Source organism: Micromys minutus (genome assembly GCF_963924665.1).
Source record: "Micromys minutus genome assembly, chromosome: 31".
NCBI lineage: Eukaryota > Metazoa > Chordata > Mammalia > Rodentia > Muridae > Micromys > Micromys minutus.
The window spans coordinates 26,291,852-26,305,304 of record NC_137966.1 but is presented as its reverse complement, the minus strand read 5'-3'; the positions used below and the strand labels follow the sequence as shown (position 1 = coordinate 26,305,304).

General features: G+C 41.6%; 1 protein-coding gene across 1 annotated transcript in view; it reads right to left on the bottom strand.

The window, feature by feature from the left end:
- The window catches only part of RRN3 (RRN3 homolog, RNA polymerase I transcription factor), a 29,890-nt gene extending 22,473 nt beyond the window's left edge, over positions 1–7,417 (bottom strand). Inside the window, exons 1-5 of the mRNA XM_080942485.1 lie at positions 7,315–7,417; positions 5,972–6,077; positions 4,796–4,852; positions 346–435; positions 133–262 (exon numbers count right to left, since the gene is read on the bottom strand). Of these exons, the coding sequence (XP_080798611.1) occupies positions 133–262; positions 346–435; positions 4,796–4,852; positions 5,972–6,077; positions 7,315–7,397 (466 nt within the window). The 5' untranslated portion in view covers positions 7,398–7,417. The remainder of the gene's footprint in view (positions 1–132; positions 263–345; positions 436–4,795; positions 4,853–5,971; positions 6,078–7,314) is intronic.
- Positions 7,418–13,453: the final 6,036 nt, after the last annotated feature.

Below are 13,453 nucleotides of genomic sequence, written 5' to 3'. Positions count from 1 at the left end.
ATCAGAAGCACCACATGTCCTTAGGCCATGACTGTGAACCCAACAAACTCCTGTCTTTAGAATACTGGGCAGAAGCCAAGTGAGGTGGGGACAAGAAGAAAATCATTGTTACAAGCAAACCCATCTACTTACGAGGTACAAAATGAGAAGCGATCATGCTGAGACACGGCCTAAGGAAGACAGTCTGCGCTGACACAAGATTGCCAAGAAAAGCCAAGTACTCCTCCACCACTGCCTGACTTCTGTTCAACCAGGGCAATCTCTAGAGATCAAAGACAAAGAAAGGTGTATACGCTGCTTTCAAACCACAAAGCTATCTGCTCGTCAGTGAAATGAAGAACTTACCAATACTATGTTTATAAGTTGCTCAAAGTCTTTCGTCAAGTACATGACAGAGGAACGAAATTCCAGCAGCCAGTTGATGATCTGATCATCCTTAAGTAAAAAGAGTCACAAGCTGACTAGTGCTACAAAAAAATGGATCCACTTCACACCAATCCCTGTCAGTAAAATGATAAATCAGAAAAACAAATATGCTCCACTAAAATGTGGCAGAGGCTGATCACAGTGAGCACTCCTGTGGTCTCAGCCTGTGGGAAATACTATGTACTAAATTCCAGACCAACTTAGATTAAATACATATTAAAACAAACAAAAATATGCAAAAGGTAAAATGTAGGACAGTTGACAGTGTTCTTTCCTACCATGCTGGAGACTCTGGATTTGCTGTTCGGCACTCCCACACAAGCTTGGTAACCTGAATCTGACCACCAAAAAGCCATGTAAATATGAAAAGAAGGAAGTCTAGGGACTGGAAAGGTGGCTCAGCAGTCAAGAGCACTGGCTACCTACCATTGGACATAGGACCAGTTCCCAGCGTCTACACCATGGTTTAGAACCATCTGTAACTCCAGTACCAGAGGATCCAACACTCTCCCCTGGCTTCTTTAGGCACCAGGCATGTATACCGTGCCAAGATATATACAAAAGGAAAAACACCTATACACAAGAAAGTCTACAAGTGGTCCTCTGACTTCTACATGTGCCCACACAAAGAAATAAATTTTAAAATGTAAGCCTGTTAATAAAAAAGCCAATTAGCCACATAATGGCACCTGTCTGTAACTCCAACATTCAGAAATGGTGGGGGCGGGCACAAATTTGAGAAAAGCCTACACTTCATAGCTAAGACTATCTTCAAAGCCCCAAAAAGAACAGAACAAAACAAAAACTGGGGCTGTGGCTCAGTGAGAGAACTACAAGAGCAGTCAGGACTGCTGCCTCAGTGAGCCCAGATTAGGAACAAAGGGCACACAGCACTGACAACGGCAGCACAACTGATACCATTTCTACCTTGCCAAGAATCTGCTAAGACTCAGCAGGAGTGCTGGGTTAGCAGTACTCAAGGCCTGGCTTAACCCCAGAACTACAAAAATCACAGAACTACTATACAATACAGAAACCTGGGGCTGAGGCTAGACAACTCATATTGTTCTTGAAGAGAACCCAAGTTCAACTTCCAGGTTTCACACACACACACAAATATAATATACACACATACATATATATATATTTTGGAGGGGAGAAAGTTAGTGAGATGTTCTACAGGTAAAAGATCTTGCTGAGCAAGCATGATCCCATGTCCTACAGTGGGAGAAGAGAACAGACTCCTGAACGTTTCTTCTGATCTACACGCTGTAGTTTGTACAAGCCTCTCCACTCTCTCTCCCACAAATATGTAAATTTTTGTTAGTTTGGTATTTTGTTTTTGAGATTGGGTCTCTGTAAATAGCCCTGGCTGTCTAAGAACTCCCTAGGTAGACAGGCTTGCCTGAAACTCATAGAGATCTGCCTGTAACTGCCTTTGCCACCCTAGTCCTGGCACTAAAGTGTGAATAACCATGCCCAGCTAAATATATTTTCTAAAGTAAAAAAAAAAAAAAAGGTTTGTTGAGGACTCAGTTCAAGCTGAGATGTAGCCTCAGCACTGAGTAAGCGTGAGAAGAATCTGCTCATAGACACTGCAGTGCAACACAGACACTGCAGTGAAACACAGACACTGCAGTGAAACAGACACTGCAGTGTCAGACAGTACAGTGAAACACTGCAGTGCAACACAGACACTGCAGTGAAACACAGACAGTACAGTGAAACACAGACACTGCAGTGAAACACAGACAGTACAGTGAAACACAGACACTGCAGTGAAACACAGACACTGCAGTGAAACACAGACACTGCAGAAGAAAAGAATCATGCAAAGCCTTAATACTTCAGGAGCTCTTAAAGGGTAATATATTTATGGGTTACATTTCTAACAGAGAGAAGAGCAGGTTTTCAAATTCCACAAAGTAATTCTGTTCGGCTCCAGCAGATAGTGAACTAGCCAGTAAGTAACTCCAGTGAGCAAAGAGCCATACAGGGCACAGAGGCCATGTATGCCAGGCATGGAAGCAGAAAGATCTGCTGAGGTCCTGGAAACAGACACAATGGAGGAAACACTTAAGAGAACCAGAGAAAGCTGAAAGCAGCTGACATCTCAGGAGGATCTGAGATAAAGCAGTTTGTAGATTACGATACAGCAATAAACAGATACACCATGAACTGTGGCCCAGGCAGTGTGCTAAGATGTTATCAAATTAACTCATGTATTCCTCACAACTATCCACCAAGCAAGTAATACTGATCTCCATTTTACACAAAGGCACTAAAGTACACGGGCAAGAACTCACCCTGGGAAGAAGCAATGTTGTCAGAGCCAATGTTCAAATAAAGTGTTAAGAAAAACCTTCAGACACACACACACACCCACACACACACACACATAGAAAGACATTCATAGATATACAGGTTAAGAGTGGCAAAATTAAAACATGAAGTATCTCTTAAGACTAATCACAGAAAAAGTGTTGTCAGCTGTACTAAAGGTTAATCTTCATTCTTCTATAGATAGGAAGGTTTAAAGTAGGGGAATGACATGCCTAGGCATGTCCCATGGAGAGATGAGTCAGCACAGCAGGATCTAAAGAATAGTTATTAGAAGAACTCAGACTTGAGAGACCCACACCGGCTACACTGTTCCTACCTCAGGAACCGCTTTACTCAATAAACCAGCTTGGTGTTCAGAAGGCTACAAAGAGGGTTTGGGGAAGAAATGGGTCTGCCTGACCATGTTGGAACACATTAACAATTCTGGTAAAGGAAAATGTCTTGGGTCCACAGGAGCTACAGCACATGCATTCAAGAGTTACCAAGTTAGAGGTAGATTTCGAAGCCTACAGTGATCACACAGGAAGACTACTGAGTAAAATAAAAGAATCAAATTTAAAAAATATTCAGAGCTTTAAGAAATGTTTTTAAAAATTCAGGACTGTGGGCTGGAGAGATGGCTCAGTGGTTAAGAGCACTGACTGCTTTCCTGAGGTCCTGAGTTCAATTCCCAGAAACCACACAGTGGCTAGCAACCATCTGTAATGGAATCTGATGTTCTCTTCTGGTGTGTCTGAAGACAGTGACAGTGTACTCACAAACATAAATAAATTATTTTAAAAAATCCAGCCTGGAAAGGCAGCTCAGTGGTCAAGAACACTTGTTGCTCTTCCAGAGAGCATGGATTCAGTTCCAACACCCACGTAGCTGCTCACAACATTTGGCCTCTACAGGCACCAGGTAATGCACACGCATAGTAAACACACTCATACATATAAAAGAAAATAAAAACACTCAATACCAAAGTTAACCTATGAAAAGATAAGTATACAGTGAAGAACCTACGATCACAGTGAACTGCTAAGTAATGAGAAGACAGACAGGAATATGAAGCACTGTACGTGGGCGGGCAACAGTGTCACTGCTGAATCGGAATAAGGCTAGCAAATGCCCACTGAAATGAGCGTGTGAGGATTAGTGGGGTAGGCCAGGCATGGTGGCACAAACCCCTAATCTCAGAACTCACTATGCAGAGGCAGAAGGATCTCTCTCATTTGTGCTGGCCTGGTCTACATAGTTCTAGAACAGCCAAGGCTGTGTATAGACTTGTCTCTCAAGAAAGAAGAAAATGAAAAATTACCAGGGGTAAAAATATAATCACTGGTAACTTTTGCCAAGTAACTAGAGTAGTAATAAATTGACTTAAATGAAAAAAAAGTCAAGAGGAATGGAGAGTGCAGACTGAACAGGAACAAAATCATAGCGAATCTTGACAGTCCTTTAGTTCAGATTGGAGGCTGCTCTAAGACATCTTGGATAGCAACTCACTGAGTCTTCTTGGTTCTCCCTCACTCTTCTTAAGATGTATTTTTAATGGGTATAAGTGCTCTGTCAGCATGTCTACACAGACCAAAAAAGAGGTTTCATTTTATCCCCTAAAATAAGTTAGAGTTGTTAGCTGCCAAGTGGGTGCTAGGAACAGAACCTAGATCTTCTGAAAGAACACTAAGTGCTCGTACCCACTGCTGCCATCTCTAGTCCACCGCCTTTAAGTCACAATACAGGCACAAGGGGCAGCCTAGTCATCCAACCACTAGATGCCAGGAGTTCTGCCCCTACTTCTGACAACAAAAGGGTCCAGCCATTAAGTGACTGCTCGTGGTTGGTAACTGCTGAGTTAAATAAGACAGGATCACGGAGAGCTCTGGAGAACAAACCATTGGTGCAAATACGGTGGTCTGGAGTCAACCCTAGAAACCCACACTGTAGAAGTACAGAGTCAACTCCCACCCTTGCTGAAGCGTGCATGGGTGTGCGTGCATGCACAAAAATAATTATAAACACAGTAAAAGTACCCTAAAACTACCTTTATATCAGGATCAGACAGTTGGTTCTTCAACAACTCTAAGTCATTTGTTTCACCCTAAACAAAGAAAAGAGAAAATTAAAGTACAATTATTTTTATTATGCCTTGGTATCTGATGGAATTGCAAAAGAAACCATAAAACTTCCACACATCCCACACTATAATAAAATCAAGACTATAAACCTTTTTTGAAAAAGATGTATTTAATTATGTATATAGCATTCTGCCAGCATGTATTCCAACGGGCAAGAAGGGGGCATCAGATCTCATAGGTGGTTTTGAGCTGTGGTTGCTGGGAATTGAACTCAGGACCTCTGGAAGAGCAGCCAGTGCGCTTAACCTCTGTGCCATCTCTCCAGCCCAACTATAAACCTTTTAAGAATTCACATTCTTAAGGCCTGGCTGTCTTATACACCCATAATCCTAGCTATTCAGAAAGCAAGTCCAAAGCCACCCAATTATACAACCCTATATCTCAAATATAAAAAGTAAAAAACACAAGGCTTGCAGTTACAGCTTAGTGGTGGAGGGCTTATCCTAGGTTTGATCCTAGCAATGAAAACCAACCAAAGCAACAAGGAGCTTGTGTTAATAGAATCAGAGCTCTAGAAGGGAAGTGTAAACAGCCACTCATAGAGCTATACAGGTGTGGACACTTGAATAATGCAGCAGATTCTAACAAGTGCTAAAAGCAGGAATTAAAAGCACAGTAATGCCACCCAGAGTTTAGACAGGGTCTCTGTAAATGTGTTGCTGTACCTGGGAATTTTAAGACAAATTAGCTATATGCCATCTTCAGTGATGGGATCTAGAAGAACCACTTAACCAACAGAAAGCCAAGATCTCTACCTTATGCTTCTACAGTAAAGCTTAGGTAGCTTCTTAAAAGATAAAATGGTGCTGGGCAATGGTGTCACCCCTTTAATCCCAGTACTTGGGAGCCAGAGGTGGGCGAGTCTCTGAGTTAAGAGGCCAGTCTGGGTAAAGAGTGAATTCCAGGACAGCCAGGACTACACAGAGAAACCCTGTCTTGGGGAAGAGAAAGAAAGGGGGGCTACGGTTTAGTGGAGCCAGGCATGGGGGTGCACAGTAAGAAGGCAAAGGCAGCTCTATAAATTCAATGCCTATTAAACTCTAACTAAGCTAAGTCAAGCCCCACACAGTATCTCCTCATACCTTTTTGTATTTCAGTAAAACTTCTGTCACAGTTCCACCAAACCGAACAGTTTTTCTTGGGGGAGAGTTGAAGAAATCACTCTCTAACGCAAGCATATCTGGAAGCCTGAAGAACCAGGAATACCAGTTATTAAATTCATGACAATGAAAACAGTACACATTGCTGAGCCATCATTTTGTGTGATGAGGCTCAAGTTTCTTAAATGAGATCCCTGCGTCCAAGAATCCCCAAGAATCCACACCACTCAGTAAAACTGTCTTCTTGAAGCACTTACAGTAAGAATTCAAACTCAAATGTCTAATATTTAGAAAAGTAGCATTTGGGAAGCTGAGGCCTCCCAACCTAAGCTACATGGCGAGATCTCAAATTTTATTTTATTTTTTTAAGAGTAAGAGAAGGAAAAGAAACGGAGGAGGGGGAAAAAAACCAAAAAACCTCCGTATTCCACACTGACCCTGTAGGATCCTGTTTAACCAGCCACCTTTCCTCATGGTACAATTATTTGTTAAAAGCATGATGTCCTTTTTATTCCTCAAACTTGTCAAGCTGGTTCCCATTTCACTTGCTACTCACGCTTCCCATATATTTACAAGGATGGAGTTCAAATGTCAGAGGCCTTCTCCACCAGAACATCACACACTCACCCTTTATCCTGCTGTACTGTTGTAGTTCTTCATAGCATTTAATTCACTGACACCTGAAACTCTTATCCCCCACCCCACCCCCAGCAGTGTTGAGTGTGAGAATGTTAGTCTCTGGATAAGCTACTGCCCCCAGTGTCTTCTTAACATAGTATGTACGTACTTCATAAATAATTGTCAATATTGCTAAATGATTTACAAGGTTTACTTTGTTTAAACAGAATCTTACAAAATCTAAAGGTTAAATCCCAAATATTTTATAGGAATAGGAGTTTTAAAATGTTGGGGGGGGGGGACTCCACTGCTTAAATAACATACTAATATATAATAACCACTATGCTACTGCTCGCTTCTGCAGAAACAAATTTCAAACAAAATGTTTGGGATTCAATGGGTCGCCAGTGACAGCTTTCCCCTGGATATCCAAAGCCCTGGAAATGCTGTCCACATCTTGGCCAAGAGAGGAAAGAGGAAAGGCGCAGACGATTGTCCTAGAGTCTCACAAGGGTGCCCCAAAAGTGGAAGACAATGGAACAGACAGGACTCGCCCACGCAGCTTCGCCCGGGCAGAGGGGACCAGAGGCTCCTGCGCTCCTAGGCCGAGCCCGCACGCCCCGACCCCTGGGAGCCCTCGGCACGCCCCGAGCGCCCTCACCGGGCTCGAGCCCTGCACTCGCAGGCGGAGGCCGCCCGGATCTTACCCAGTCCGCGACGCACTCAGCGTGGCAGAGGCCGCAGTCGCCACATCTCCGGACAAGCGCGTGTGAAGCAGCGGGGCCGCCATTCGGCCGAAGCAAGGCGAGAGCCGGGCCTTGCGCCGGAAGCCACGGTCGGCCCGCCCCGGAAGTTGCGCTTGGGGAGGCAGCCCTCTGCTGAACGCGGCCCGCGGGAGAGTTTAGCGATCGCAGCTGGGAGGCTAATAGGCTTTCGCCGAGACCTATCCCGTCTGAAACTCCCCTTAGAGTAGGCTGGCACAGGTAGGTGGGGCCATCAGTGGCTGCGTTCCTCAGAACTTCCTTCGGAAAAAAGATTGCCATAGTGGTGTGTGCATGTAACTATGGTACTCAGGAGGTGGAGGCCGGAGGATTAGGAATTCAAAGCCAATGGGTTAAGTATTAGGACCTGGGTGACCCAGGTAAAAAGCCCGGCTTGATGTTAGTGTAAGGCCAGCTCTGGAGAGGTGGAAAAAGAAGGATCTCTAGGACTCGCTGGCCGTCCAGCCTTGCCTTTCTAGCAAACACACTGCATTGACCTCTGTGAACGAGCAAGAGCCCACTTGCACACTGATGCTTAAATCAAACAAATGGTCTTCCGGGTGGAGAGATTTGACTGAACAAAATATAAGATCTGTACATCATTTTAGACACATATGATAACCTTTCTCTATGTGAAACATATATTACACCGTGACCTAGCCAGAAGCCTAGAGGCTATGCTGAAGAAAGAAAAAAAAAAAAAAAAACAGGAGAGAATTGGACCTATGTTATAATTGCCTAGAGGTTGGGGATCTGGGCATGATAATACACACCTTTAATCTCAGCACAGGAGAGACAGGCAGGCAGATCTCTAAATGTGAAGTTAGCTTAGACTACAAAGTAAGTTCCAGGATAATACAGAAAAAGCTTGTCTAGAAAACAACAAAAGAGGATCCAGGTTGGATTCCCAGCACCCAGATGATAGCTCACACCTGTCTCTAACTGCAGTCCCCAGTCCCAAGAGTTCTTATACCTCTGTGAGCACAGCAGGGACACAGAGTTGTATGCAAAACACCCAAACACATAAAATAAATCTGAAGATAGTCTTAGAGAGTTTGCTATCCAGCATAGTTTTTCTTTCTTAGGATGTTAAGGATAGATCACAGAACATTGTTCACACTAGATGAATGCTCTACTATTGAGCTCCACATGTAAATTTGTAAAAGAAAAACCAATCTCAACCAGACCAAAAGAAAGCAAGGAAAGGAGTTTTGTTTTTTGTGGTTGTTAATATTTATTTTTATTTATTGTGTATGTGCTCTTAACCATTGAGCCGTCTCTTTGGCCCTCTCCCCCCTTTTTATTTTTTTCTTTTTGCCTTTCTGTCTGCCTTTCTTTCTTCCTTCCTTCCTTTCTCTCTTTCCTGGTTTGGCTTTGCGACAGAGTCTCTCTGGGTAACCCTACAGAGATCCTGCTGCTTTTGCCTCCCAAACGCCAGGACTGGAGGTGTACGCCACCACATACCTGCCCTGCCTGTTCTTTCTTTTTAGGAAGATTTATGTATTTGTGTGTCTGTGTTTGGGCATGTGCTCATGCTGGTGCCTGCAGAGGGATTTCCAAAAACTAGCTGTTGTGAGGCAGTTTAAGTGAACTGCTAAAACAAGGGAAGAATTTTTCTTCAGAAAACAGCAGAAACAAAATCATTGAGACAGCAGAAGAAAAAGGACTGTACCCCACTGTCTGTAAGAAAGAAAACTGAAACTTTTGGAAGCTGTGTAGAAATTACAAAATGAAACTATCTTCAGTATCTTGTTAACGGAAAAGCACAGCTTTGGCGTACAACATTATAAATCCAAATGCCATTCTTCTGTTTTGAAGTGATTTTCTATCTAATGCTGTGGAAAATGTTAGACAGAAATTACTCATTTCTCCAGACTAGGGAAAAGAATTGCACATGAGCTGGCTTTATAGAAACCTATTCCCCTCAGTCTCAAAGAAAAAACAATCAAAATAAACAAGGTGCATGGCTCTCATGCATAAAGAATATAAACTGTCACGTAACTGCCAATTCAACCATTACTCCATTCATTTTGTTGACCCTATACAAAAGAATTAAACACAATTGTGCCACCTAATTTGAGAAACAACCCCGAGCTATACTGTTGACTTCCAGAGTCCACTTTTTTCTTACTTTCTTCTAAAGGTACTCTTCCATCCTTTTTGTTTTGTTTTTAAAAGGCATTTTTAAGTTTTTGTGGTTTGTTTTGAGTACTGGGAATTGAACTCAGGGTCTTGCCAATGTAAGGCAAGCTCTTAATAACTAAACTACATCCTCAGCTCTGTAAATATTCTGTAAATAAATATATATTCATAAACAGCGTGCTTTTGGAAAAACGGTTTTTAAAACAGTGTGCTGGGGGTTGGACTGGTGCTGCCATATATTCAATTGCTAATCCCCCCCACACACCAAATATATGCTTCACCCCCATATCAACAGGAAGTAGTTTTAAGAGAAATACACCCCATTCCCAAGAAATGGGGTAGATGATTTTTTGGTCATTTGATTGGTTGTTAAGTGTTTGTCATCATTTGAATAAAGATGGTTACAAGTTGTTATGATCTTGGATAGAAAGGACATGAAATAGGTTAGATTCAGATATTTCTTTTTCTCTTTTTTTTCTCTATCCTTCTTTCTTTCCTATGTAGTGTTAGAGGAGAAAAGAGAGAGGAAGGTTGATAAGAAAAGGGGGAGATATAGGAATAATAGGAAAAGAGGGTAGATTATACAACCTACTCTGAAACCAAAGTACATTTTATAGCCAATGATTATCACATTGGTATAGATCTTTGTATATTGCTACATATAAAGATATATTGTTCCACTGGCATAGATCTTTGCTGGTTGATGCATATTGAGGCTATATTTTGCTACACTAGTATAGAATTTTGTATATTGATACAAATTTAAGGTTGACATTGGTTTAGACTATTGTATATTGTCAAAAAAGGTTATTTTTGACAAACATAATGTATATTATTGTTGAGAGCCGTTTGTGCTGCACCCAAACATGGCACCGGCTTCCCGCCCATGACTCAGCAAACAGAGCCCAAGAGACATAGTGCATGTGCCACAGACATCACAGCCAGCTCTCGGGGGCATGCTAATGAGTTACTGGAGGGCGCACCAATCAGGTAGCGACACGAGTCTCCTGGGCATATTTAAGCAGGGCATTTTCCTTCCACATGGGGCCCCTGCTCAGAGTATTGTACAATAAAGGTTGTTCGAAGAAGAATCCTGTTGCACGCCATTCCTGCAGGCGGGAAGTGGGGCGCGCGATATACTATGTTTCAACTTTTATTTGAAGTATTGTACCTCAGAATTCTCAAGATACAATATAAAAGTCTAGTCCTTTTTAAGCTGCTATTAAAAACTGAATAGGAAAATGAAGAAATACAAGTTGATAGCCAATCAAACTCATGGTCATATTAGATCTAGACTAGTTTATTACAATAAGATGCTTTCTAGGTTAAACAGATAATAGAGAACTAAAAACAAGTTTGCCAATTCAGATATGTTATAGTTAAGTGGTCTTCAAAAACCTCAGAGATTTCTGAATATGGCATTTAAAGATGTTTTTTATTAAAAGACCTTTTTGACATTGAGACATGTTAGCTCCTGACAGTACCCCATTTGAGTTAGAAGAAGTTATGAGACTCAGAATACCGCCCCCCCACCACACATACGTGGAGTTGCTTCAGATATAGTAAGTGTTAAGGCCTAGGTAAAATATAAGGCCTAGATGGAATGTTAAAGCCTAGGTAAAATGTTGAGGCCAAGGTAACAGTTACTTGGCTAGCCTGCCATTTAAGGAAATTTTCTCATGTTTCTGCTGTTACTACAAAATTTTGCTAATGCCAAGATTGATTACATATTCTATTACATTCTGTGTCCTTGGAAACCAATCAGGATAAAAGTCAATAAAACTGTTTTGTATAGTTACCAACAATTAGCTTGCACCCAAACCAACCACCAAACGAACTGCACTTCCTGTACATGGTATAAACTACCCTTGGGATAGACCTCAATATAAGAGAGACACCTGCACCAATATAAGAAACTATTTGGAATAAGACTTCCATTTTGAGTAGTGGTTGAGTAAAGTTTAAGTTCCCAAGACTTTCCTGGGAACAGTCATCCTACTTGGCAGAGAGAGACATGAATGTGGGTAACTGACATCCTGGCTGGCAAGTTACCTGAATATTAGACAAGGCACGTCCCCTTCCACAGTTGAATACCTCAACCAATGGGAGCAGGATAAATGTACAACAAAGACATCCCGTAAGGCAATTTCATGTCCCTAAATCTTGACTAGTAAAATAGCTTGGCACAGATGCTTGTGGATTTGGGGCTTTAAAAGCCTGTAGAGTCTTAACTCAGAGTCATGGTTCAGTTCCTGAATCTGGGCCATGGACCTGGTTGACCAGTCCTGAGGAGTCCTCAATAAACTATTCCTATGTGAATGAGATCGGTATTTGTGTGCTCTGTGAGGCAATTTCTGCACCACAACAGTAAGCTGTCACTGGGCAAAGAGTGCCGTTGCTCTGACTACAGACAAGATACTGTCCAAAACGGGCAGACATGATGCGGGTTAGTCAACTGCTGAACTCTTCATAATTCCTGCCTCTCAAAAAGTGTGTCAGATATACTGAGCCAGAAGGTGAAGATAGGTGCCCCAGCATTAGAGACAATTCTGAAGGAGTGTTCAAGGGCCAACTGTCATTTCTATAGTTTTGGAAGCTGCTTGCTCTGCATTTCCTACACACTCAGGTAGTGTTTGTTCCTTCTCAAGTCTCTGATGGAGCTGAAGACCAGATAGTTACAGTCTCACAATTAAGCTTAAGTTGTTTAGGACTTAAGGTGTTTTGGAGTTTAGAAGATATTTTTCAGTCTAAGAAAATATTTTTATATTACAAGTTATGATAAAAATGATTTAGATACAGAACTCTGAACTCATCAAGATAGATTAGATGATAATATAATTTTCTAAATTTGCGAGAGATGGACTGGACATTATAAATGTAACTCCTACCTAATAATTTTCATAATTGTTTTATATATGTTCCTACTGTATGTTGTTGTTTAGTGTATGAGTACTTGATTTGCACACATACTTACATGCCAGAAGAGGCATCAGAACTAATTATAGATGGTTGTAAACCACCATGTGGTTACTAGGATTGAACTCAGGACCTCTGGAAATGCAACCCGTATCCTTAACCCCTAAGCCATCTCTCCAGCCCTGAATGTTGTTTTTTATTGTAAGAGAAAGAACCTTTTTATTTAGACAAAAGGAGAAAATGTTGGAGGTTGGTCTGGTGCTGCTATATATTCAAATGCTAAATACCAGCCCCAAGATCTTGTAGCCTGCAATGACCAGACCCTCATGCAAACCCAGTGATACAATATAAACTTTGCTCCCCAATCTAAAACTACCAGTGAAATAAAACTAGCAACAGTTAATTGCTGGGGGAATTAGAGGCAGAGTTTGAGTTATCAAGCTTGGGGTCACAGGTAGGGATCATGAGACAAAGGAGGGAGGGAGGAAGAGAGGGAGAGAGAGAACAAGAAGGTAGGTCTCCAATAATCATGATGGACCAGCAGCACACCCCTCCCAAGAATGCCAGACTTCTGGAACAAAAATAACCCAGAAATTTTTAAACACAATTGGGACAGTAGCCAAATTAGTATTAGCAAATTAGATTATGGGCAATCCCCTAGTAAGTAAATCAAAGTCTCATTCATTTGAAGCTAACCATTACCCCACATAAGTTATATTAACTTACACAGTATACCCATACTGCCTCAAATTCATAGTCCCTGTGAGTAATACTGAGTGCTCGGAGTATACACATAGTGGACTCCTGTCTGTTGGTATTGTTGTTGTATTTTTATTGTTGTTTTTGTTGTTGTGTTTGCTTGGGTTTTTTTTTTTTTTTCAGCAAGTAAGATTTTATTTTTCTTCCAAAAATATTGAAATTTTCACATTTGGATGTGTTCTTAAGTGGGCTCTGTTGTTAGGCCAGGCTAAGAACAATTATATTCCTAGATTGCTTTTGCACCTCTAAGTGTGGATATAAAATTTTC